Source organism: Pogoniulus pusillus, chromosome 16, assembly GCF_015220805.1.
Source record: "Pogoniulus pusillus isolate bPogPus1 chromosome 16, bPogPus1.pri, whole genome shotgun sequence".
Taxonomy (NCBI): Eukaryota; Metazoa; Chordata; class Aves; order Piciformes; family Lybiidae; genus Pogoniulus; species Pogoniulus pusillus.
Genome location: NC_087279.1, coordinates 7,066,264 through 7,089,324, shown reverse-complemented (window position 1 = coordinate 7,089,324; position 23,061 = coordinate 7,066,264). Strand labels below are relative to the sequence as shown.

Sequence of the window (23,061 nt, the reverse complement as noted above, 5' to 3'; positions counted from 1 at the left end):
ATGGGGGGGTTGAAATTAATGCTTCCATTGTGCCACCTTGTACAGGAGGTGGGCAGCAGGCACACAGGTAGGTAGGTAGGTAGGTAAGTAGGTAGGTAAATCCCATGCCTGTGTCCACACCAGCAAAGGGAAAAGCAGGGACACCCAAGTCAGGGACTTCTATGTTGAGCTGGTCTTGCAATAGCTCAACTGCCCCCAGTTTTAGAGAGTAATTGTTAATACAGCCAAGCAAAGTTGAGCTGATTACAGACTCCATCCTTGCAGCTTGCAGCACAAGAGACAGACCATCTCCTTGGGTTTCACAGCTACCCTGTATTTGGAGGAGGAGCTCTAGGCATAAAAGAGGCTGGTGCCTGGGGGGCTTGCAGCAGGGACCTGGGAGAGCAGAGCGGAGAGCAGCCTGGGCAGGCTCTAGAGAGGGAGAGCTGAGACAGTTAGGGAGAAAGGGAGACTGGCAGTCAGCAGGAAAGCCTCAGACCAAACCGTGAAGTGAAGGAAGCTGTTGCCAGAAGCTCTAAGAAAAGGGGTTTGGGTATAATTACCGCCCTGAAACTTGCTAGTCCTGTTGCTGTCATTGCCAGAGAAGGCTCCGGAGTGTCCTGCCGCTGCCGCCACCCGGAAGGCCCGGTAAGCGCCTGTGGCTACTGTTTCCCCATAAGGGCCTCCGAAGCCATAGACTCCTGTTAGACCCAGGGTAAAGAAAGACACGGGAAAAGCTGTGAGGGGGCCAGGCATCCGGGAAGGCCCCCAGCAGAGACACTGCTGCCTCCTTCCACCCTTCCGGAGTCAGCAGAGGGCCAGGCTCCTGCAGGTACTGCCGTGCAGGAGCAAGCCACCACCGCCCAGGAAGCCCTGGCCGAAGCTGTCCTGCTGCTCAGTGAGCCTGGGGTCTCTGATCCTTTGGGACAGGCATCCTGACTGCATGGTGAGCGCTGCGAAGGCTTGTGACAAGTTCTGGGCAATGAGGTCTGAGGGCTAGAGTTGTGGCACCCCAAGAACTCCCAACATCCAGTATCAACACACCTATAGGCCATGGTACTGGAGAGATTTAGAGAAGGGGAATGAATCTAGAAACAGCCTGGAATGGTTTTATCAGCATTTACACACTCGAGGGTGCCAACGGTTAAATGACTGTAGCAAAGCAGAGAGGGCCGGGGAGGAAAGGTTGTCTTCAACCCTGACAGTTAAACTGTGTCCACTCATTTGGGCATGCTTAATACTTATAAACATCAGAGTTTTGAGGCAGAGTGCAGTGCAGGAAGAGCCTTTTCATGTCACCCAATGTTGATCCATTCCGCTTTTCTATTTCCTAGAGCAGCAGTACAAATATTTTGATCTGGCACAGTTACTAACCATCCTGATGGGAATACTCAGCAGTACAACATATTCCATATTGCTAGGCCGTGGCTAATGAAGCTACCAACCAAGTGCAGTGACTGGCACATGCCAATACATGCCAGCTGCTTGCTTCGATGGATGTTCCCTGCAAAACTGCAGGGGCAAATCAGTTTGGAGTTCTGGGAGAGGGAAAGACAAGGTAACACCAACACATTCCACACCGCTGCCCCAGCACTTACCAGCAAAGCCTCTCCCCCTGCCCTGAGGTGGTGGGACTGGCCCAAAGTGTCGAGGATACATAGAAGCTGGATAGAAAGGCATGGCAGGTGGAGGTGGGAAAGGGAGAGGATGGTTCTGCCTGGAGAAATTTAATCCTTCTAGGATGCTCTGACGCATCTTTTCAACCTTGGCTGCCTGCTCAGCCTGTGAATGAGGAGAAGGTCGCAGAAGTTAAAATTCCAGTTTCAACTGCATCAAGCTACATTTACAAAACAAATCCAAAGAAAGCAGAAGAGCAGCAGAATGGGTGAACTACTGCAAGCAGCTTCCAGAAAGCTAGCCAGAAAATTACAGTCATCTCTCTTACAGATTACTACTAATAGTTCACTGACACTGGAACTGTTGGTAAGAAAATCTTTATGCATTGACAGAGAAGTGGGAGTCTAAACCCTGAGATCACTTAGAAGCTGGTAATGCAGAAACAGTTTACAAGTCAAAAAGGCTTTTTCAGGAAGGAACTGAGAAACTTCTGTCTGTAGTCTCCTGAACACTTAAAGCAGCCCTTTACCTTAAATAGTAATTGTCACAAACAGGGACTGCAAAACAAAGCCTCTGTATAGAGGCCAAAGCACACCTGGAGGCTATAAACCTGAGAGACACCACAACCATCATAAATATTTAATCTGAGCAGTGTCCCCTGAGTCAGAAATCACAGAATAGCTTTGGTTAGAAAAGCCCTGTAAGATTATTGAGTCCAGACCTTTTCTAACTGTACCAGTAAAGGCTGAGGCTAAACCATGGCCCCCAGGACCACATCTCTGCCTCTTTCAAACACCTACAGGGGTGAGGATTCAACCACCTCCCTGGGCAGCCTGTGCCAGTGTCTCACCACTCTTATGGGTAAAGAATTTCCTAACATCTGATCTAAACCTCCTCTCCTCTAGCTTGGATCCGTTCCCCCAGTCCTGTATCACTACCTGACACCCTAAAAAGTCCCTCACCAGCTTTCTTGTAGGTCCCCTTCAGATACTGCAAGGCCACAATAAGGTCTTCTCAGAACCTTCTCTCCAAACTGAACAACGCCAACTCTCTCATCCTGTCCTCCTAAGAAAGCAGCTCCAGACCTCTGATCATCCTTCCTGGCCCTCCTCTGGACACATTCCAGCACCTCCAGATCTTTCTTGTAATGGGGACTTCAGAATGGGACACAGTGCTCCAGGTGGAGTCTCGCCAGAGTGGAGCAGAGAGGGAGAATCACCTCCCTCGACCTGCTGGCCACACCTTCTCTTGATGCAGCCCAGGATCTAGTTGGTTTTCTGGGCTGCAGGCGTCCACTGACAGCTCATACTGAGCTCATTCATTCACTGCATGACAACTGTACTCAACTTTCAGTTTCCAGGGAGAAAACCCCAAAGCCTTTCAGCTCCTTTTAGAAGTAGAGAGATGAGCAACAAAGTAAACAGCTCAGCCACATGAGCCCCTGGCAGCCACGGCTGCTCTGTCCCGCTGCCCAGGCTACACACCTGACCATCACAGAGGTCAATGAGCGGAACTTTCTCCCGGCTTGCTTTGATGAGCTTGGTCTGGAACAATTTTCCATCGAAATACATCCAGGGACAGCAGTGCTCCCACGGGATGGGCTGGCCGCAGGCGTCGTTGGCGAAGAGCGCCATGTCGACACCGCTCATGAACAGTGCAGACAGCTGGATTCCTCGGGGGTCCAGGTTCTCGATCTGTTCCAAACAATGGGCAATTCGGAGAGGTCAGCAGCAGCTGGAGACCAAAGCCGCTCCAAGAGTTCGCACAGAGCACCAGGCTGGAAGAGGCCTCAAGGATCGCCTGCTCCAACCTTTCCGATCCCACCCTGCTTCCCACGTCTCCCACCTGGACGCTGGCACAGACGCCTGAGAGCCCAAGACTGGCACAGAAACACCCAAGGCACCTCCTCAGAACTCTTAAACCAGCACAAGGTTCACTGCTGGTCAGAATTCTCACACGAGAGGCCCAGTCTGACTGGAAGGAATACACCACCTGAACATGCACAACTGCCACGCTCAGGAAGCCTGCTGGGCCCATCCTTCCACTCCAGAGGAGAGAAATAAAATCAAGCCTCTCTATTTTGTCAACAATGCTTATTCTAATTTATCTCTAACATTAATGTCTAATATTTTCATGGTTCACCTCAATTTACTATCAAGCAGTCAGCAAAACATCTTAAATACAAGACTCAAGGTTACTCTGTGGCATGTAACCATGGGAGATGCAAACTTTGGCTTCATTAGATCGTTGATAAATATGCAGGGCAGAGGTTTTCAAAGCAAGGGAAGGCTCTGAAGACACTTGTAGGAAATAAGCAGTAAAAAAAGGCCCCTAAAAACGTATTTCAAATAATCTTGTGCAAAGTTTCAAGTCTGAGCTCAGTGTCAGCATTCGGTTTTTCTTCCCAGGTATCACATTTCCCTCCCAGCTCCTTCAGAATGGATTTTTCTATTAGCTTGGCTCAAGATTGTGCTGCTGGAGTGTCTCTTACTGATGCAGCGATGCTTACACGTATGGCAGCTCTGGTTAGGATGCAGGCTAAAGACACAAAGGCAGAGTTTAAACAGTGAGTAGATGGTGGTGGAAGGAAAAAGGATTTGCTTGCAGAGAATGTATTTATAGCTCTGGCATAGGAAAATAGCACTGCAAGTGTTCTCTGCAATACTTCTGAAAATATCAGCCCTTTCTTGGGAACACTGGCAAGGCCTTGGCATTAAATGTTGAAATTAAACTGCATTACCTTGCTTATGCACAAGCAACCTTTAAGATGCGAAGACTATCCAGTTCATTTTGCAGCTGTGCAGCTGGGTTCAAACTCAGCTGCTGTCTTTCTGGCCCACTTCAATAAAAAGAGAAGCAGGAGCTTCAGGTGAAGACAGTAACAGCATCCCACCAAACACTTCCTCTGTCAGTTGCCCAACACACAACACGGCAACGATACAAGTTACTCTTCAGGAAACAAGTTACAACTAAGACCTGGAGAGCAATTTCTGTTGAACAAAAACATTGTCTAATGCTGCCTTGTTGCAATGGAGAAGGAAAACTCGCTGGGGACTCCTTTCTTAGACCTGAGACCAGCAATTTTCACAGTGAGGCTTCCTCCTCTTTGCATCTAATGAGGCAAGACTTTTGCTGACTCTTACAGATACCTTTGCCAAAATCTCTGCCCCTAGGTGTCATTAGATCATTGTGCTGTGCTTTGAAAACAGACACTGAGGACTAAGCGGCTGACACACTGCTGTCCAGCCTTGCCTGGAAAATGGACACTGAAGACTAAGTGGCTGACATACCATTGTCCAGCCTTGCCTGCAAAACTCTCATTGGAATGTCCACCAATGCCCACAGGCACAATCACTCAGTTCTGGGGAGTCTGGCACAGGGGACTTGGGCCACGCTCTCACGAGGCTTTAAAAGGCTCTCCACTACCCTCTGCTTAGTCCAACATTTACCCCTCACATGAGCTATGTACTTTTCTTCTGAACACACAGGCCAGCTCGTTCTCACTGAAGACAAAGCATACAACAGACAGCTTCTTTGGGCCAGAGTCTCCAGGGTTCTTAAGGACCCAGTAAGCACATAGGACCTCCAGCACCCTGAAAAGGAATTCCAGCAAACACCTGAATGAGTCTTCTGATGAGCAGGATCTACGTTTAGGCTGCTTTAAAGAAATCAGCCACAATGAGTAGCATTCAAACACATTTCTAATCCATGTCAGCAGCCAGGTCATCCCTATGTGCTGAAGCAAACAAGCAGCTCTGCAGATACTCATCAGGCATTCACTACAGCTACCTTCTTCCCCTGATTCTTCACATCTTTTTCAGCAATGAGGAGGGGGACACAAGTAGATGTCTTCCTGTTGGGTCTTATTCATACGCTGTTGACATTCATTCCTTGGCACGTGGCAAGAGGGTTTTGTTCCTCTGTTAGCTCTGCCACTGCAACTGCTAACACGTGAATTCACTCCTTGTGGTGTGACAAGTTCAAACATGTTCTGAAGCAGGTTGAGTTGTTTTCTTCTCCTTACATTTATTAGTAATTCTAAGATCTGGGTTTCCACAAGCAGACTGATTTGGTTTAAGGACTAAGGCTGAACTCCTTGCCAGAGTACTACATGCAGGAATGCAAACTAGACTCTGCACATCACACACAGCAGAGGAGTAAGTCACTGGCTGGCTTTGGGAATGCCCCTGTAGACTTGGCACTAGTGGCAAAATACTCCTTAGGAAAGTCTAGATTTCGTGGGAGCTTAGTTATTGTTTCTTCCGAGAAGAGCAGTGCCTCTCTGCAGTCTGTGCCTGTGAACAGAACAAACCTGGCAAACAAGCACCTTCCTCTGCTTGCTGATTTAATGGCAGCAGCACCTACCCAGACACTGCTGGGAGCAGAACTGGGCAGCAGACTCTCATGACCCGAGCCCCCTAGCACCTGAAAGATTCTCTGAAATGCCTTCTTCACCATGAGGTGTGCTGAAGAAGTGATGAGCATCTTACCTCCTTTGCTACGTTGATCATCAGTGCTGGCAGGAGGTGAGAGAGATCATTTCCAGATGTGCATTTCCTATACATCCTAACACCTCCCAAAGCTTCCAGCCATCAAATACACTACTGGGCTTAACATATATTATGCAGAAAATTATTTCCATACAGAAAAATGCTTGCTTAAAGAATTTGCTTAAAGGACTGCTTCTACTGTTTTCTGCAGAGAGCTTCATAGTTCTGAAGAAAATTTGAAGAGCAAACAAAGCAAACCCCAAATCTTGTCTCTTACATCTCAAAGGCTAGAAGAGGAAACCAGTTTCAGTGTGAGCAGAGAAAGGTTGAGTGGAGAAATCTCTGAGTGCCAGGATCTTGCACACACAGACAGCATGTTGCACTTTATTTGCCAGCTAAACAGCTCTCCATTGGTTGGCAGGTTTCACTTCATGCAACACTGCTGTGTTTGAAAAAATTACAACATTTGAGCTGAACTTTTTTAATCCTCAAAAGAATTCTGTCTCCAATTTTGTGAGACACTCTTCCTTTTCTTCCTTCTGCATTTTCCCCCTCAGGATTTTGTGACTTTCTCTTTATTTCTCCACTTGGCTGCAAAATCTTCTGGATGCTGAATTGTGACAAAATACCCAGGTTGGTATTTTGATTATTTTGATTCAAAATCAGCCACACATGGAAGAAATCTTTTTCTTTTTGTCTTCTCAACAGAAGCACATCTGATTCAAACATCCAAGAGAGAATTCCTCAGGAAACTGTAAGCAAAGGCTGTGCAGCACGGAAGATCACAGTATCACAGTATCACAGTATCACCAAGGTTGGAAGAGACCTCACAGATCATCAAGTCCAACCCTTAAGATGTTTCAGACTTTAGTTGCCTATCCAGCCAGTGAAGCAGAACTGATTCACGATCCTTGCAACACTTCACAACACTACACCTAAGATTGTGGGAAGGCTTTTAGTGAGTTAGCCACATACACATCACTCACTACTAACAATGGATCATCTGAGGATAAATCTCTTAATTATGGAAGTTCTAGTTCCAAATTACCTTGAGTTCCTGAAGCTGGTCAGGTTCGTACAGCTTCGGAGACAACGCCTGGGCAAGAAAAGCATCGAGTTCCTGGCGGCGAAGTATCCGAACCCCCGGCCACTGTACCATATACCTGCAGGCGAAGGGCTGCATCACTCACAAGCTTCAACAGGTACATCAAGTGGTGTTCTACATGATCACAACTCTCTAGAAACAGCTCCTGCATTGAACAGACTCGTTTTGTTTGTTCAGCCTGGAGAAGGCTCCAGGGAGACCTTAGGGCAGGATTTGAAGGGGACTGCAGGAGAGCTGGAGAGGGACTTGTTACAGAGGCTTGTAGTGACAGGTGAGGGGGAATGGTTTCTAACCAGAAGAAGCTGGATGGAGATTAGACATTAGGAGGAAGTTCTTCCCCATGAGTATGGTGAGGCACTGGAACAGGTTGCCCAGAGAAATTGTTGAAGCTCCAAGCCTGGAAATGTTAGAAGCCAGGCTGGATGGGACCTTGAGCAACCTGGGTCTAGCAGGTGTCCCTGACCAGGGCAGGAGGTTAGAAGTGGATGAGCTTTAAGGTTCTTTCCAACCCAAACTATTCTGTGAGGCTAACACTGCATAAAGGCATGAAGTGCATAGACTGCATTCTATGTTTCTATGAACTTGAATAGCTAAAAAAGGCTAAAACACTAAAAAGAGCTTAAGTTCAAATATGCTTCAACTCCTGTGGAAGAGCTTCTGGCTGTGAATCAGTTGTGCAAACCTTGCTTTCAGTGAGGAAGAGGAGTAGAGATCATCAAAAAGTTTAGAACAGAAGTGGATTCTGCCACATCTAAACATAAAATAATCTAAAGACAAATGGTCTTTATAAAAAAAAGATAAATGGTAAAAGGACTTTGTGACCACATTTTCCAGATCAGGCATTACACAGACATTCTCTATCTGGTGACTTCAATGCTCACCATGTCTTAATGAGCAATTTCTATATGACACAGAGTCATAGGAGAGAAACTTACTATCAGTGGTTTGAAATCAGAGCAGAGCAGATTGAGACTGGATGTTAGGAACAAGTTCTGCACCGTAAGGGTAGTGGAACACTGGAGCAGGTTCCCCAGGGAGATATTCAAGGTGAGGCTTGACAGGGCTCTGGGCAAGCTGCAGAAGGGTTGGACTGGTTGACCTCTGGAGGTCACCTCCACTCCATTCCAAATGAAAGGAGGAGCTCTGCTTTAAGATACCATCTGGACTATTTTTTGATATATTTGCTATTTTATAAGAAGAGAAAGATGAGATTCACTGCTCACAAGGTAAGAAAAGTGTCAAACAGAACTACAGGCTAACTGGCATTTATCCCTCTGAGCAATGGCTTACAGTCTGTTATGTGCACCATGCTAACCTGGGATTCTGCCAGATTTCTTGGGCTAGTTGGATTGAAACAACCACCTCTTCCCAACGAGGTAAGCATCTCTCCAATCCTCAGTCCATTTTCTATATGAAAATTAAACAGGTTTGGACCTTGTTACTTTCTCTTTGAAAAACTGAAGTACAGAATGAGTACTGCAACTGGTGGTTGTTATCATCTTAACTAGAGGAGCAATTCAAACACAGAGAACTGAATGCATAAATAGCAGAACCCTGCATCTTGGCAAACTGCTATGCAGCTGCTCTCTGATGAACTCTCACTTTTGCTTTTTAACTTCACCAACATAGCCTCCAAGAGCCCAAACCTTATTTGTTAGCAAGGTGAAGCCTAGCATATAGTAAGGGTGAACAAATTCACACGCTACAGTGGCCTCTTAGCAACCTAAGATTCCCTTTGTCCTCCTCCTCCCACTCCTCCAGTGCCTGAAGCAAAAAACACTTGACTATTTTTTTAAGCATGTTTTTAAGACCCAGCAGCAATGTTCTACAAGCTAAACAGCCTCCTTCTCGTGATGTTGCATGTATGAACGAAGGCTTTCTCCTCATGGTATAATACCAAGTTAAATATGTCAGAGAAGTAACAGGGTCAAGCCTTGCCTCAGTTCTGTTTCACCTTCAGGAGACACTGACCTTAGCACACAGCAGAGCACCATAAGATGAGTGGGCACGTTAGTTGGGTTGAGCATTGCTGGTGTATCTGATCTCATACAGGCCAAGAACGCCCTCATTCTTCGGTTCTTGTCTTCCACTGCTTTTCCCAGCCACAGCTTCTTCAGGTTAGGACAGGTCCATTCCCTGAAGGCGAGTGCTTCCACCAGCTCAGGGGTCTGAGGAGACTTTCCTTTGTAAGCAGCCCATTCTTTAATGATCACTGGTGAAACTGCAGAACAGCAACAGTGGAAAGAACATATACTCAGTTAAAAAGCAGCCTGCAGTTCAAACTGCCTGCAAGAGTCTGATCCGAAGGGCTTCACTTTGTGACAGCTACCAGTGCTCTGGGTGACACTGCCAAACTCTGGATGGAGCACCTTTTCACCTGCCAGCTCTTACAAATCAAGCAAACCACGTGGACATGAGGAAAGTGACATTAACCCTTTCAACTTCACATGCAACATAAAGGCACCACATGGATTCTTCTAGAATGAACAGCATCATCTGACAAAGCTTTTCCAATAAAGTATCTGGGTCACCGATCCAAAACCACAGTAAGAAATAAAGGTAGGAATAGAAATGTATCCCATCTGTGGTCTCTTCAGGAAAACATGATCCCAGGGATTTTAGTCACATCACATTTAAAACTTACACTTGTAGAATAGCTTTGGTTGGAAACGACCTTTACAATCACCGAGTCCAACCATTCTTTTAACTCTGCCTAGGCTGGGGCTAAACCATGTCACTCAGCACCACACCTCTGCCTCTCTGAAACACTTGCAGGGATGGGGATTTAACTACCTCCCTGAGGCCCCTCTTCCAGTGATTGTTACAGAATCACAGAATTATCAAGGCTGGAATAGAGCTCCGAAATCACCAGGTCCAGTCTATGCCCTAACACTACCACATCAACCAGACCGTGGCACTAAGTGCCACATTCAATCTTGCCTTAAACACCTCTAGGGATGGCAACTCCACCACCTCCCTGGGCAGTCCATTCTAGTGTCTAACTAGTCTTTTCATTAGAAAGTGCTTTCTAACATCCAACCTAAACCTCTCCTGGTGCAGCTTCAGGCCATGCTCTTAGCACAAGTTGTCCACCCTAACCCTCCCCTGAAACATCTACAGGCCATTTCCTCTCATCCTACCACTTCTTAATTGAGAGAAGAGACCAGCCCCAACCTGGCTCCAACCTCCTTTCAGGTAGTTGTAGACAGCCTCTTCCCCAGACCCTTCACCAGCTTTGTTGCCCTTCTCTGGAAATGCACCAGCCCCTCAATATCCTTCTTGTGAGTGAGGGGCCCCAAACACAGCAGTTTGTTTGTAGCTGCTCAGCTGCTGCAATGAAGGAAGTTCTCCTATGGGTGGGTTTGCTGTTGTGGGGCTTTTTGCACACAAGTTTTACAAACATGACTTTAAAAGCAGCGTAGTGAATGGAAAGGCTTTTGTGGCGAAGAGAGGAGCAGTTCTGTCTGCCAAGCTCCCTTCCATCCAAAGCTAAAGAGACTCTTCAGCTCAATATTGCTGCTAAATCATCTCCTTTTTATGCTGGAAGACAACCAAACAGAACACAAGTTCAAAACAAAAAGCAAAGTCAAGAGTGAGTAATGATACCTTTGGCCTTGGAATGACCCCAAATTTGACACAGCTCAAAATGTGTTTGCAACCTTAACTCAGAGCCCAGTTATGCGGTGTGGAAAGATTCAAGGAGCTTGTTAGTGAAGCTTCAGGTTACAGCCTGCAGGAGTTACAATTGCAGGAGCACAGATCTGCTCTTTCTGCTGGAAATCTCGGTCACAGATCAAGCAGAGTAGCACAGGTGTCAGACAGCCCTTACAGCTAAAAAGTCTTCTTCAGCAATCAGACATCAGCCATACAAGCAATTTTATAGTTAGGGCAGGCAAACCATGACAGGGGTGGTGACTGGGACTAGAAATGGACCCCCCAGAACATACCAAAGCCCTCTTTTGCTTTTCTGGAATAACATTAGTCCAGCATTACAGCTGCACTTTGTAGAGCTCAGGGTAAGTTCCATCCAGACAACACGAAGCAATGAACATAAATATTCTGATATATTTAGTTGGTAGCCTCACTACAAAATCATGTTCTATTTTGGTTGCTACCAGTTTTCTATGCCACCAAGCTATGTAAGATGGCTGTAACAGCCAGCAGAGCCACTCCATTACTGAAGCACAGCTTAGCACTCTGGTTTTCACTCCATGCTTAGGCCTGGAACAGTGAACATGAACAAATAAAAGGATGGATTTTATGTTGGCTTTCAAAGACTGAATTGCATTAGGTCTCAGAAGCAAGAGACACAGATCACAGGATGCTAAGGTTTGGAGGGGACCTCTGGAGATCATTCAAGTCCAAATCCACATCCAGGCAGGACTGGAAAGTCTCCAGAGGAGACTCCACAATCTCTCTGGGCAACCTGTCCCAGTGGTCTGTCACCCTTATGGTAAAGAAATTTTTCCTCCTGTTGAGGTGGAACTTCCTGTGCTGCACTTTCCATCCATTGCTCCTTGTCCTATCTCAGGGCACAGGTGAGCAGAGGCTGTCCCTTCCTTCCTGATCCCCAGCCCTCAGATACTGATAGACATTAATCTGATCCCCTCTCAGTCCTCTCCTCTCCAGCCTAACCAGCCCCAGGGCCCTCAGCCTTTCCTCATCAGGCCATGCTTCAGTCCCTTCAGCATCCTTGTAGCCCTCTGTCGGACTCTCTCAAGTAGATCCCTGTCACTCTTGAACTAGGGAGCCCAGGACTGGATGCAGTACCATAGATGGGGGCTCACGAAGTCAGAGTAGAGGGGGAGGAGGAGAACCTCCCTTGATCTGCTGGACACACTTTTTAAAGCATTTGAGCCCTCTGAGCAAATAGATAGTGTGAGGCTACTACGCAGAACACTTTAATCTGTGTTTTAGCAGTGAAAAAGCCTCACACTGGTGACAGCTGACATAGAATAGTTGTGTTCTGGAGCTTTTCCTTTCCTTCAACTTCCTTTTGCTGGTAGTGGTGATGCCACTAGCTACACTCCATTGTTCAGTTTGGATGCCCAGGTAGATGCAAATTGTTTGCACAATCACATCTAAGCCCCCTCAGATGACCAGCCCCTCAGCTCCTCCAACTCCTGTAACAGCAGACAGCAGCACAGGGCTGTACAGAACACAAACCTTTCATTACTGTTTCTTTCCACATGAAAACCTCAGGCTTAGAATAAGGGACTGGTTTATGTCTGTGTTTTCTCACTGCAATTCAACATTCAGACCTGGTTCAAAGATTTAACCTGGGAATGACAACTTCCACAACCCTACGAAGTTGAGGCCACAGGAAGAGCACCCCCAGTTTGCTCCCTGGAGAGGTCACACTGAAGATCCACCCTGACTCCAAAATTCTGCAAAGTAATGCTTCTTTTGGGAAAGTTACCCATGCCTCTTGCAAAAAGCTGTAATAAGAAGTCACTGTGAATGATGAGCATGAGGAACTGCAGCTCTCAGTCGACAAGGAATTGCAGCACTGTTCACCTAAATTTTGCATGACCTAACAGATGAATCAAGGGCTTGTCCACAGCCACTCAGTTCTCCAGGGCATTTCCTACACCTTTGACAATTCTGTGCTGGGCCTCCTGCCAAAACCAGTCTTTCTCAGCTGCTGAGGATCTTTGTCCTCAGAGCAATGTTTTGTTTTCCTTCCACTTGGATATAAGCAACTCCTACCCTGAAGGCTACACTAGCTACAGGCAGCCCTCCTGATCAGCACTGTTCATGCTGAACGTCCACCTGCTGCTCATTGGCAGACCTGAACGCTCAAAGCTGCCTGAGCAACTGTACATCACCTTGACATCTGCTTTCATCATTGCCCTCACCATACTTCCAGGTGAATCCAAGTAAAAAGGGTCAGCATCAGACTGCATTAGGGTATCCTGCTGATAAATATGTGGCTGCCATTACAGGCTCCAAGTCACTGGTGACAGCACCCTGCACGCTCAAGATGCCTGTTAGAGCTCCTGTTGGTAACCACAACTCAGGTGGGCTCAGGATTCTCTCTGCAGTTTATTCTTGATGAACTGAAGGTGAGGTGTGAGGTAGCCCAACACCAGCAGAAGATGAGCTAGCTAATGCAGATTAATCAAGCCTCACTTCTAACCTTGTAATCTTCACTGACAGCACAGCTTGAGCTAAGCATGCTTGATTTTGCAGAAGGGCAACTGCCCAAGACACGGCTTCCCTTTTGGCAGGAGCAGCATCAGCTGAGGCCATCCTTGATGGAGAACAGTACATCACAAGGTGGTGAGGCTTAAAATAACAAAGCTTTGGATCCAAACAGCAGTTACAACAGCTTGTACAAGCCTGGGTTTCTCCATCGAATGGCAAGGGCAGATGGTTTCATCCACACATGGATTTATCAGAAGATGGGAAGTAACCTGTCTCGGAGCCTGAGAAGGGCGAGTCAGACACTGTTCCCATCAGAGCCAGTGCTGTGCCCTTGGCTGCAAAAGCACAATCAAGAACTGTGTGACTCAAGCTTTACATATCCTCTGGGAGCAGACATGATGACATATACAGCAAAGGCATTACTTAGCAGACAATGATCACTGAAGAACCTCACCCATTACTGCTTCCAATGGATCTGTTGCTTTTTATTGGCTTTTCAACTACATTAAAATAATAATGATTTAGAAGACAGGAAGTCATCAATCTTGGGGAAGATTCATTATCCTGTTGTCTATATATTTAGCAGTAATACCCATATCTCAGCTTATTCTGCATTTTTCACAGCCACTTGCAACTGATTGCTGCACAACTATGGCTATGGGCTGTACAACAGACAACAGCATTTTTGTTGAGCATACTCCTTTACTCCCCACATAAATCTTAAGGGCAACACACATTTCCCTTAGAAATTGATTATTTTAATGTCCCTTAATTCTCACATTTTTCTCTTGATTGTCTTCATTACTCTGTTTCATAACTGATTTTTGAGGGCAGCAAGAAAATTCAGACACTGAAGGAGAATCAGCATGACCAGTTCATTACAGCCTGAGCCCTCAGAAAAGTTAGCTTGAGCTAATGAGTGTGACTAATCAACCTGAGAAATTGCCATTGCAGACACTATTCTCTCTTTCTGTCTTGCACAGCATGCCCAGATCTTGCTGCTTTGTAACAGAAATGACCAAAATCACTGTGTGCAGCAGCACATCCCTCTTAAAGCAGATGCTTGCCTCTTAGCCCAAATCCCTCTTCACTGGCAGTGTTAGCAACTAACATCTGGGCAGAGGTCCAAGTATTTTTTTGTAGTTGTTAAGAGCGTGGTCAGTCCCAAGATAGAAGTAGGTCAGTAGCTGGATGTGTCCTGCAGCAAGATTTGCTGGAGCTCCTGTAACTGAACCCAGTCAGCAGTAGTGTTCTTAGTTGTTCTTAGCCTCCACTGAGAATAAACCTCTAAAAAGCAGCACAAATGAGGAGAAAATTGAGATTCTATACATTTCCCCAGTAGCCTCCAGAGAGAATTCCAGGTTTACAGGATAAAAACATTCTGAAGACTAAAATAGAGCTTCAGCACTCAGCTGCTTCCCCACTACAAACACTGTAGCACAATTTTGAGGACAGAAGTCTAATGAGGATAAATGACATCACTATTTAAATCCTGAAATAACCCTGTGACCTGAAATACTTACTACGCTGTGTGAGTCTAAAGAACTCAGTTTCTGACAATGCATGTGCTGAGGCACTGCTCAGGCAAGAGAAATGCTAATTCCCACAGCAGAACTCGCCCAGATCGAGTTTTTCAAGCAGCACTGGAAGCTGATCACCTCCAGCAAGAAGGTACAAAACCATTTCACAACTGAAAATGGAAGGAGAAAAGGGAATGAACATAAAGTTTACAGCTGATTCTCCTGTTTCTCCCAGGAAGCCTTTGAATGGTGCTTTCATACCCTCCAAAGAGCTGACTCTCAGTGCAGTGACAGCAGACTCCCATATATAAATACTTGTGCTGCTGCTGTCATTCACTTAATGCTTCAACATCCCTTTAACCTTTACAAGATGCTACTGTAAAGTTCAATCACTTCCTTGTATGCATTTCATTACAAGAAAAGCTCTAGAATGAGGAGGTTGAATTTTCTGGAATGGCAGTAATTCCTGGAAGCAGAGGACTTAAAAGAGACAGCTTCCAGATTAATAGGAAGATTAACATTCTCCCCTCTGAGCAAAAGGAGCTTTTGACCTGACTGTCTGCTTAAGTTCAGTCTGCTTACCCCCAGGTTTAACTCCAGTGACTTTAAAACTAACTTCTATCCATTTCAAACCAGGTTTTTACATGCCAGTGAGATACTACAGACCTGCAAATGTCACTGAAGGATGCTTCAGCACACATTTGGGCAAGCAGGGTAAGTTAAGAGAAGCACCTCTCATTTGAGAAGAGTATGTAAACTGGGATTTATGGCCACATGCCCTAATCAAGTTCTGCCATATACTCTGAATCTGATATCACAAACTGCCCTTACTTGCTGCAAGCTTCATGGCAGCTTGAGCACACGTTTGAAAACTCAACACCCAGGGCTTGCTTAGAAATGCTATCGTTTATAGCTCTGACACTACCCCAGCAAATAGTATTTCCAATTAACATCTTTGTCTAATATCCACAGGGCCCAATAAGCCTTAGATCCCTCCAGCCTTAGCTGCACCAGTGAAACCTTAGCAACTCTTCCCATTTGAATCTCAGCAGGGATGGATATGGAAACACAGGTGAGGGAAGGAAAATAAAGCATGGATTCTGTAAGCACTTACATTCTGGTGGAAGTCTGTTCTTTCTAAAGGCAAGCCTTTCAGTTTTCTTTCTGCTTTCTGCCAAACTAAAGAGGACTCCGTAAACATACTGACGAACTGGCCTATAAAGGAGAGCAGCAGGAGGCAGGTCTTTGTTGGCTTCATCTTCTATAGAAACGGCAATTTTGATTTCACCCTTTGGCAGGAGAGAAAGCAGAAAAAAGGCACGTTACAGCCAGCAGAAGGGGGTTGGTTATGCATGGTAACTCAAGCCAGCTTTCACATTAACCTGAGCTAGTTAAGAGAAACTTGCTTCAGCAGTAAAGTGATCCCAGGTGGGTGAAGGTAGCACTGCAAAGGATTACCCTACAATCCACTTGCTTCCTTCCAGTAAGTCCCCAGGCTCCAATTATCCCTGTGGCTTTCCTCTTTCTCTTCTCCATCATACACCTCTTTTTATTTCCCCTATCTGGACTATCTGCTTTCCTCTTTCTCTTCTTCATCATACACCTCTTTTTTTAAACCCTATTTGGACTATCTGCTTTCCTCTTTCTCTTCTCCATCATTCACCTCTTTTTATTTCCCCTATCTGGATTATCTGCTTTCCTCTTTCTCTTCTCCATCATTCACTTCTTTTTATTTCCCCTATCTGGACTATCTGCTTTCCTCTTTCTCTTCTCCATCATACACCTCTTTTTTTAAACCCTATCTGGACTATCTGCTTTCCTCTTTCTCTTCTCCATCATAAACCTCTTTTTTTTCCCCTCTATCTGGACTATCTGCAGGTGAGGGCTACCTAAGTATTAATGATCAAATATGGACATTATGAAGAGTGAAATGGCACAAAAGGAAATACAGTAATGTACTTGTAGACAGCCAAAGCATGCGGGAAGCTGCTCTACATTTCAGACAATTAATTTAGGAAACATCCATGCTGGCTAAAACCAATAGCCTGACATTTGGGGGCAAGGATTTGTAACAGTACTGAGAACAGGCTGCAAAAACACCACCATGCTGAGAAGAGCTGCTCAAAAGCTCCTAACTGGGAGTGCCACTAACAAGGTCGATCTGGAACGTATCTAACTGAAGACGTAGTTTATACTTTATGTACATTTTAGGCTTTCTCAGCAAAAAGGAGGCAAGAACTTTCCACTACCATCTCTCAGAAGGAAAGCAGCATTCTGTCTCTGCATTCCATCCTAATACAATTGTCCTGGAAGATCACTGCCTTTGTTGCACTGCTCCCAGGGATCAGCTTTGATTTGCAATGCTGACAACCACGTGCTTCATTTTGCTGCCTTCGCTTCAGCCCCCTCCACTGCAGCTCCCTTGGTAATGAATGCTGTGGGTGACACCTGGGACTGATGACATGAGGACACTGCCAGGTTTAACTCAAGCAGTGCTGCTCTAGTTAAGAGCCATCTCTAACATGTCTCTGCAGCCACGGCCTCGTACACCTCTCTGAGCCCATCTCTTCAGAATGCTGGGTGGACTGTTCAGTGGATAAGGAATTGGCTGGATGGTGGCATCCAGAGAACAGTGGTCAACAGCTCAATGCCCAGATAAAGATGGGTGCCAAACGGTGTTCCTCAAGGGTCTGTACTGGGACCAGTGCTGGTCAGTATGTTCATCAGTGGGATGGAGGCACCCTCAGCAAGTCTGCAGTTGACATCAAGCTGAGTGGAGCGGTTGACATGACTGAGGGACAGGATGAGTGCTGTGCAGAGAGACCTGCAGGTGAATCTCATAAAGTTCAATAAAGCAAAGTGCAAGGGCCTGCACCCAGACTGGGGCAACCTTTGGTACCAGTCCACGAAGGAGGATAATGAGATTTGAGAACAGCCTTGCAGAGAAGGACCTGGGGGTACTGGTGGGTGAGAAGCAGGACAGGAGCCAGCAATGGGTACTTGAAACCCAGAGGGCAAATGGCATCAGAAGAAGTGTGGCCAGCAGATCAAAAGAGGTGACTCTGCCCCTCTGCTCTGCTGAGACCTTGCTTGGAGTACTGTGTCAAATTCTGGTGCCTCCAGCTCAAAAAGGACTTGGGGCTTCTGGAGTGAGTCGAGATGAGGCCACAAAAACAACCAGAGGCCTGGAACACCTCTCTTATGAGGACAGGCTGGGAGAGTTGGGGCTGCTCAGCCAGAGAAGAGAAGGCTCTGGAGAGACCTTAGAGCAGCCTTCCAGTACCTGAAGCGGCTACGAGAGAGCTGGGAAGGGGCTTGGAATGACAAGACGAGAAACAATGGCTTTGAGCTGAAAGAGAGGAGACAAAGTAGAGATGAGGAAGAAATTCATGGCAGTGAGGGTGGGGAGACATTGGAACAGGTTTCCCAGGGAGGTTGTAGACACCTCAGCCTTGTGTTTAAGACCAGGCTGTATGAGGCTTTGAGCAACCTTGTCTAGTGGAAGGTGTCCTTGTGCATGGCAGAGGGCTTGGAACTAGAAAAATAGAAGATCTTTAAGGTCCCTTCCAAATAAACCATTTTGTGATTCCATGATCTCAAATCTCTCTCCCAAAGTGAATGATTCCACAATTCTATGACTAAATATCAAGGGGTGTTTCAACATACACAGAACATTTGGCTATGCAAGCTGTGAAGAGAACTAACCCATCAAAGGGCTTCACACCACCTGATTTTTCTCCACTTTTCTCTGGTAAAAGAAGAACATGAAACAATACAAGCTACAGCAATAGGAAATCCAAACCTCAAACTTGGTGCAGAAACTTTCCTTTTTATGGATTCCAGATCCCTACCTCCAGTCCTTTTTGTCCTGAGGTGGATTTTTAAGATCAATCCAAGCTGACAGGAACGTGGACAGTGCCATTTGCTGGATACTGAATGGGCTTGAGGTTTGGACTAAGTGCCTTGAACACAAGGCTGAAGTGGCCTCATTTTGGGACTAATCTGTTTGCACTTGGAAAGAACAACAAACTTAATGCCTTTTGAGAACAGATGAAGTCAAATCCAGCTGTGTAGGACCACCACTGCTCTGGCTCCTTCCTGGTTCTGCACGAAGCAGACTTCAGCAGCTTCCAGATACATTGAGGCAGACTGTAACTGCCTCTTCCCGTGAGAAGCTCCCTCATTGCTTTTAAAAGTGGCTATTTGGGTAGATTTGTTTCTACCAGACACACTGAGCAGACCAGGAGTACTAAGCTGTGTGGAAACTGTTGCAGCTTACCTGGCAACCTGGCCTCTGAAAGTAAATCGTATCTGGAGGCACATAAAATAGCCAATTCCCTTCCCCCCACACTCCCTCTCTCAAAAAAAAAGCCATCAGAGATGTTCTGCCAAACTACAAAGCAACACCAACTCAGCACATCAGAAAGACATTTTAGGATTAGACAAAGGATATTTCTTACAGCCACTCTGCTTCTATCAGGGCTAGCTACCAGGGATGGGAGGGATCAGACTGTGAGGGAAAACAATCTAAGTACTTTTGAACTCTGAAAATAGCAAAGCCTTGGCAGAGGCACCAAGGCACAGAGGCAGAACTTTTCAGATGGACTCTATATAAAACACAGACACAGATGCACAGATACAAAAATATTTCCATCCAAGCAGGGAAAAGGATTCCTTTTGTAAGCAAACACTTAAAATTAACAATCACCTTGGATTCACTGCAACAGACACCAGTGCAGATCAGCACTTAGGAAACAGGGAAATATTGTCAGAAGCACTAAAGTGGCCCAAATCTCCAAGCATGAAGGCTGTGACTTTGTGCTGCCCTTTAGCAGGTGCAATTGTCTCTCCATAATCATTACTGCACAGAAGAGAACTTTAAGTCGCCATACCTTGGTTAGGACATGAAAGATGTAAGGATACATTAACCCCTTCTTGTGCCTGTGTTCTGCCACTCTTAATACTTCAGGTGCTACAGGAGGTAATGGAGGGGTAGTAATATCCATGTGGTTTCTGGTGGGCATTGACAACAGGCATGGGATCTGTGGATTACTGGTTTGATTCCCTTTGACGTCAGCTGCCTGACTTCCTGAAGAAGCACTAGAGGAACCTTCTACCTGTAACAGAACACACAAAATAAAGAGGTTTTGAATGCATGTGGAAATAGACCAGGAGATCAGCCAAAAGAACATCACTTTTCCTGTTCACTTACAATTAAAATAGTTAAGCTTCACCCCACGTGGCCAGCAGGATTAGTGCAGTGACTGCCTGCCTGTACTGGGCACTGGTGAGGACACACCTTGAGTACTGGCTTCAGTTTTGGGCCTCTCACTTCATGAAGGACACTGAGGGGCTGGAACAGGTCCAGAGAAGGGCAACAAAGGTGGGGAAGGGACTGGAGAACAGGGCTGGTGAGGAGCAGCTGAAGGAACTGGGGGTGTTTAGTTTGGAGACGGACAGGCTGAGGGGAGACCTCATTGCTCTTTGCAACTCCCTGAAAGGAGGTTGTGGTGAGGTGGGGGTTGGTCTCTTCTCCCTAATGACAAGTGACAGGAAAAGAGGAAACGGTCTCAAGTTGCACCAGCAGAGGTTTAGTTTGGACATTAGAAGGAAACTTCTTCACTGAAAGAGTTCTCAAAGACTGGAAAAAGCTCCCCAAGGAGGTGGTTGAATCCCCATCCCTAGAGATGTTTCAGAGCTGCAGAGTTGTGGTGCTGAGTGCCACAGTTTAGCCCCAGCCTTGGTAGAGTTAGTGAATGGTTGGACAGGATGATCTTAAAGGGCTTTTCCAACCCAAATGATTCTCTGATTCTAAGCTGCACCTGTAATACATTATCTAAAGCTGGCTTTGGGTAGAAGATGGAAACTTTGAGCTGTAGCTTGTATTTAAAGCAGACAAACAGGATGACACCAAAAGGTTTTATTTTATAGCTGGAAATCTTGACTCTGTTTTATTTACAGAAATTAAAATACACAGGAGAAACAGTTAAATGCTGGAAATGAGAACACTTCTAACACAGCACAGGATGTTCTGATGAATGGGTGAGCTATCACAGCTCTAGTCGAGCTCTATTATAGTATCAAATATGGCTTTATCAGTTTAAAGATTTTTGTCCTTGTCTTTTGCTGCCCCAACAACTAAAGGTGATAGTGGAACACAAAGGAGTCTACAGAACTGCCAGTTCCTGGAGGCAGAGAGGAAAGATGACCAAACCCCCCCCACCCTTTGCAATGCTTGCTCTGTTTGTATGACGAGGTTCTTCCTGGATCTGCCCCAGCCATATTCAGACATATAAGGAACTACTATAGGTGAGTTTTTCTTCTTTAGCAATATACACCCTCCCAAGATGAGGTGAGATTACCTGTGTCATGTATAACCATGCCGTGAGATAAGTATGAGCATGAAATTTTGACAATTAAGTCAGGGTGCAAGAAGTGTCAAGACTGCTACTACCTGTCTGATCTCTGCTGCTTTCAGTGCTTGAAGTTAACTCAGCAATTCACAGAGCTCATTCAGCTGCAATCTTCAGGAAGTATTTCTTTTAATCATTAATATCTTGCCTCTCTAGGAAACTAGCTCATAAAATGTACTTGTATTCCTCCCTGTCATGCTCAACTGATGCAACTGTCTGCTGCTACTGAAGGCTGAAGAAGTGGCTTGATATCAGGGAAAAAAGAAATATGCAAGTAAAACTCAGAGGTATTTAGACATTACACTGGATAGATTTCAGTTGGACTGCACACATGAACCTAGTGGAAGGTTTCATCACTGCCTGTACAGCTCTAATTCTGAAGCCAGACAAGGCGTGCAGCAGCTCCCGCCACTCTCCATCATCCAGCTCCAGGGAAGGCTCTGCTGCTGCTCTGGCTGCTCCCCTTCCCCAGGACATAGTGCTGTGCAGCCCATGCAGGGTACCCATCAGGCACCCACCTGGCACCCACCAGGCTTCACACCCAGCCTGGGACCAAGAAGAAAGGAATGGAATAGGTCAAATCAGCATTTGCATAGGGTGACTGATCTGCAGGCACAAACAACTGTATGTATCCTACAGGGCGTAGCCTAAAAACAATAACCACTGCTGATGAAATCATCAACTTGATATTCTAAGCACAAAGCCCAAGTTCACTGGAATTTCTATGCCAAAGGTACAGGGAAATTGCTCTGTTTGTCTGCAGTGCAAGAAACTTGTGACTGGCTTTCTGACACACAAGAGCAGGTGTGCAGCATGCAGTTCCATCAGAGGCACAATGTTAGATGCAAATACTTTGAATGTTCTTTCCAAATGTGGTTCAGATATGGGACACAGACCACCAGGCACTGGACAATGGTTTTAGACTGTGAAGAAACTGAATAGAGTGAGTATTTATCAAGGGCTTAGTCATCCCATCCTTAGTTAAGGGGCAAAATATTCTAAGTGGTCCCACAGAGCTACTTTAACATGCATCGTGTGACATTCACACCACACAATTACAAAGGACTTATAGTTCTCAGCTGAGCTTTAATAAAGGAATACAAATACAGGCTGGGTGAGCAGCCTTGAGAAGGACCTGGGGGTATCAGCTGGTGACAAACCCCCCATGAGCCAGCAATGGTTACTGGCAGCCCAGCAGGGAGCCATGGGCTGGGCTGCATCCAGAGCAGCAGCACAGGGAGGGGATCCTGCTCTGCTCCGCTGAGACCCCACCTGCAGCATTGCCTCCAGTTCTGGTGTCCCCAGCACAATGAGGACATGGAGCTGCTGGAGAGGGTCCGGAGACCACAAAGATGATCAGAAGGCTGGAGCACTTCCACTGTGAGGACAGGCTGAGGAAGCTAGGGTTGTTTAGGCTGTCCAGCCTGGAGAAGAATCCACAGAGACCATAGAGCAGCCTTCCGGTACCTGAAGGGAACTACGAGAAAGCTGGGGAGGGACTCTGGCTTGTAGTGATAAGACATGAGGGAATAGACTGAAGCTTAAGGAAGGCAGATTTAGAGTGGATATTAGGAAGAAATTCTTTACAGTCAGAGTGGTGAGACACTGGAATAGGTTGCCCATGGAGGCTGTGGATGTCCCCTCCCTGGAGGTGCTCATGGCCAGGCTGGAAGAGGCCTTGAGCAACCTAGTATAAGTGAGACACATCCCTCCCCACAGCAGGGGAATTGGAACTAGATGACCTTTAAGATCCCTTGCAACCCAACCCATTCCATGATTCTGAGTCTGCA

General features: G+C 46.1%; 1 protein-coding gene across 3 annotated transcripts in view; it reads right to left on the bottom strand.

Annotated features, from left to right (window-relative positions):
• Positions 1-23,061, bottom strand: part of FAM120A (family with sequence similarity 120 member A) — a 59,078-nt gene that overhangs the window by 10,441 nt on the left and 25,576 nt on the right. For 2 of the 3 annotated variants that reach the window (XM_064156293.1, XM_064156290.1), the window contains exons 9-15: positions 19,751-19,975; positions 15,973-16,147; positions 9,163-9,412; positions 7,135-7,249; positions 3,081-3,290; positions 1,578-1,761; positions 543-680 (exon numbers count right to left, since the gene is read on the bottom strand). In XM_064156293.1, coding sequence (XP_064012363.1) covers positions 543-680; positions 1,578-1,761; positions 3,081-3,290; positions 7,135-7,249; positions 9,163-9,412; positions 15,973-16,147; positions 19,751-19,975 — 1,297 coding nt within the window. The remainder of the gene's footprint in view (positions 1-542; positions 681-1,577; positions 1,762-3,080; positions 3,291-7,134; positions 7,250-9,162; positions 9,413-15,972; positions 16,148-19,750; positions 19,976-23,061) is intronic. The other variant, XM_064156291.1, reaches the window with a different exon arrangement.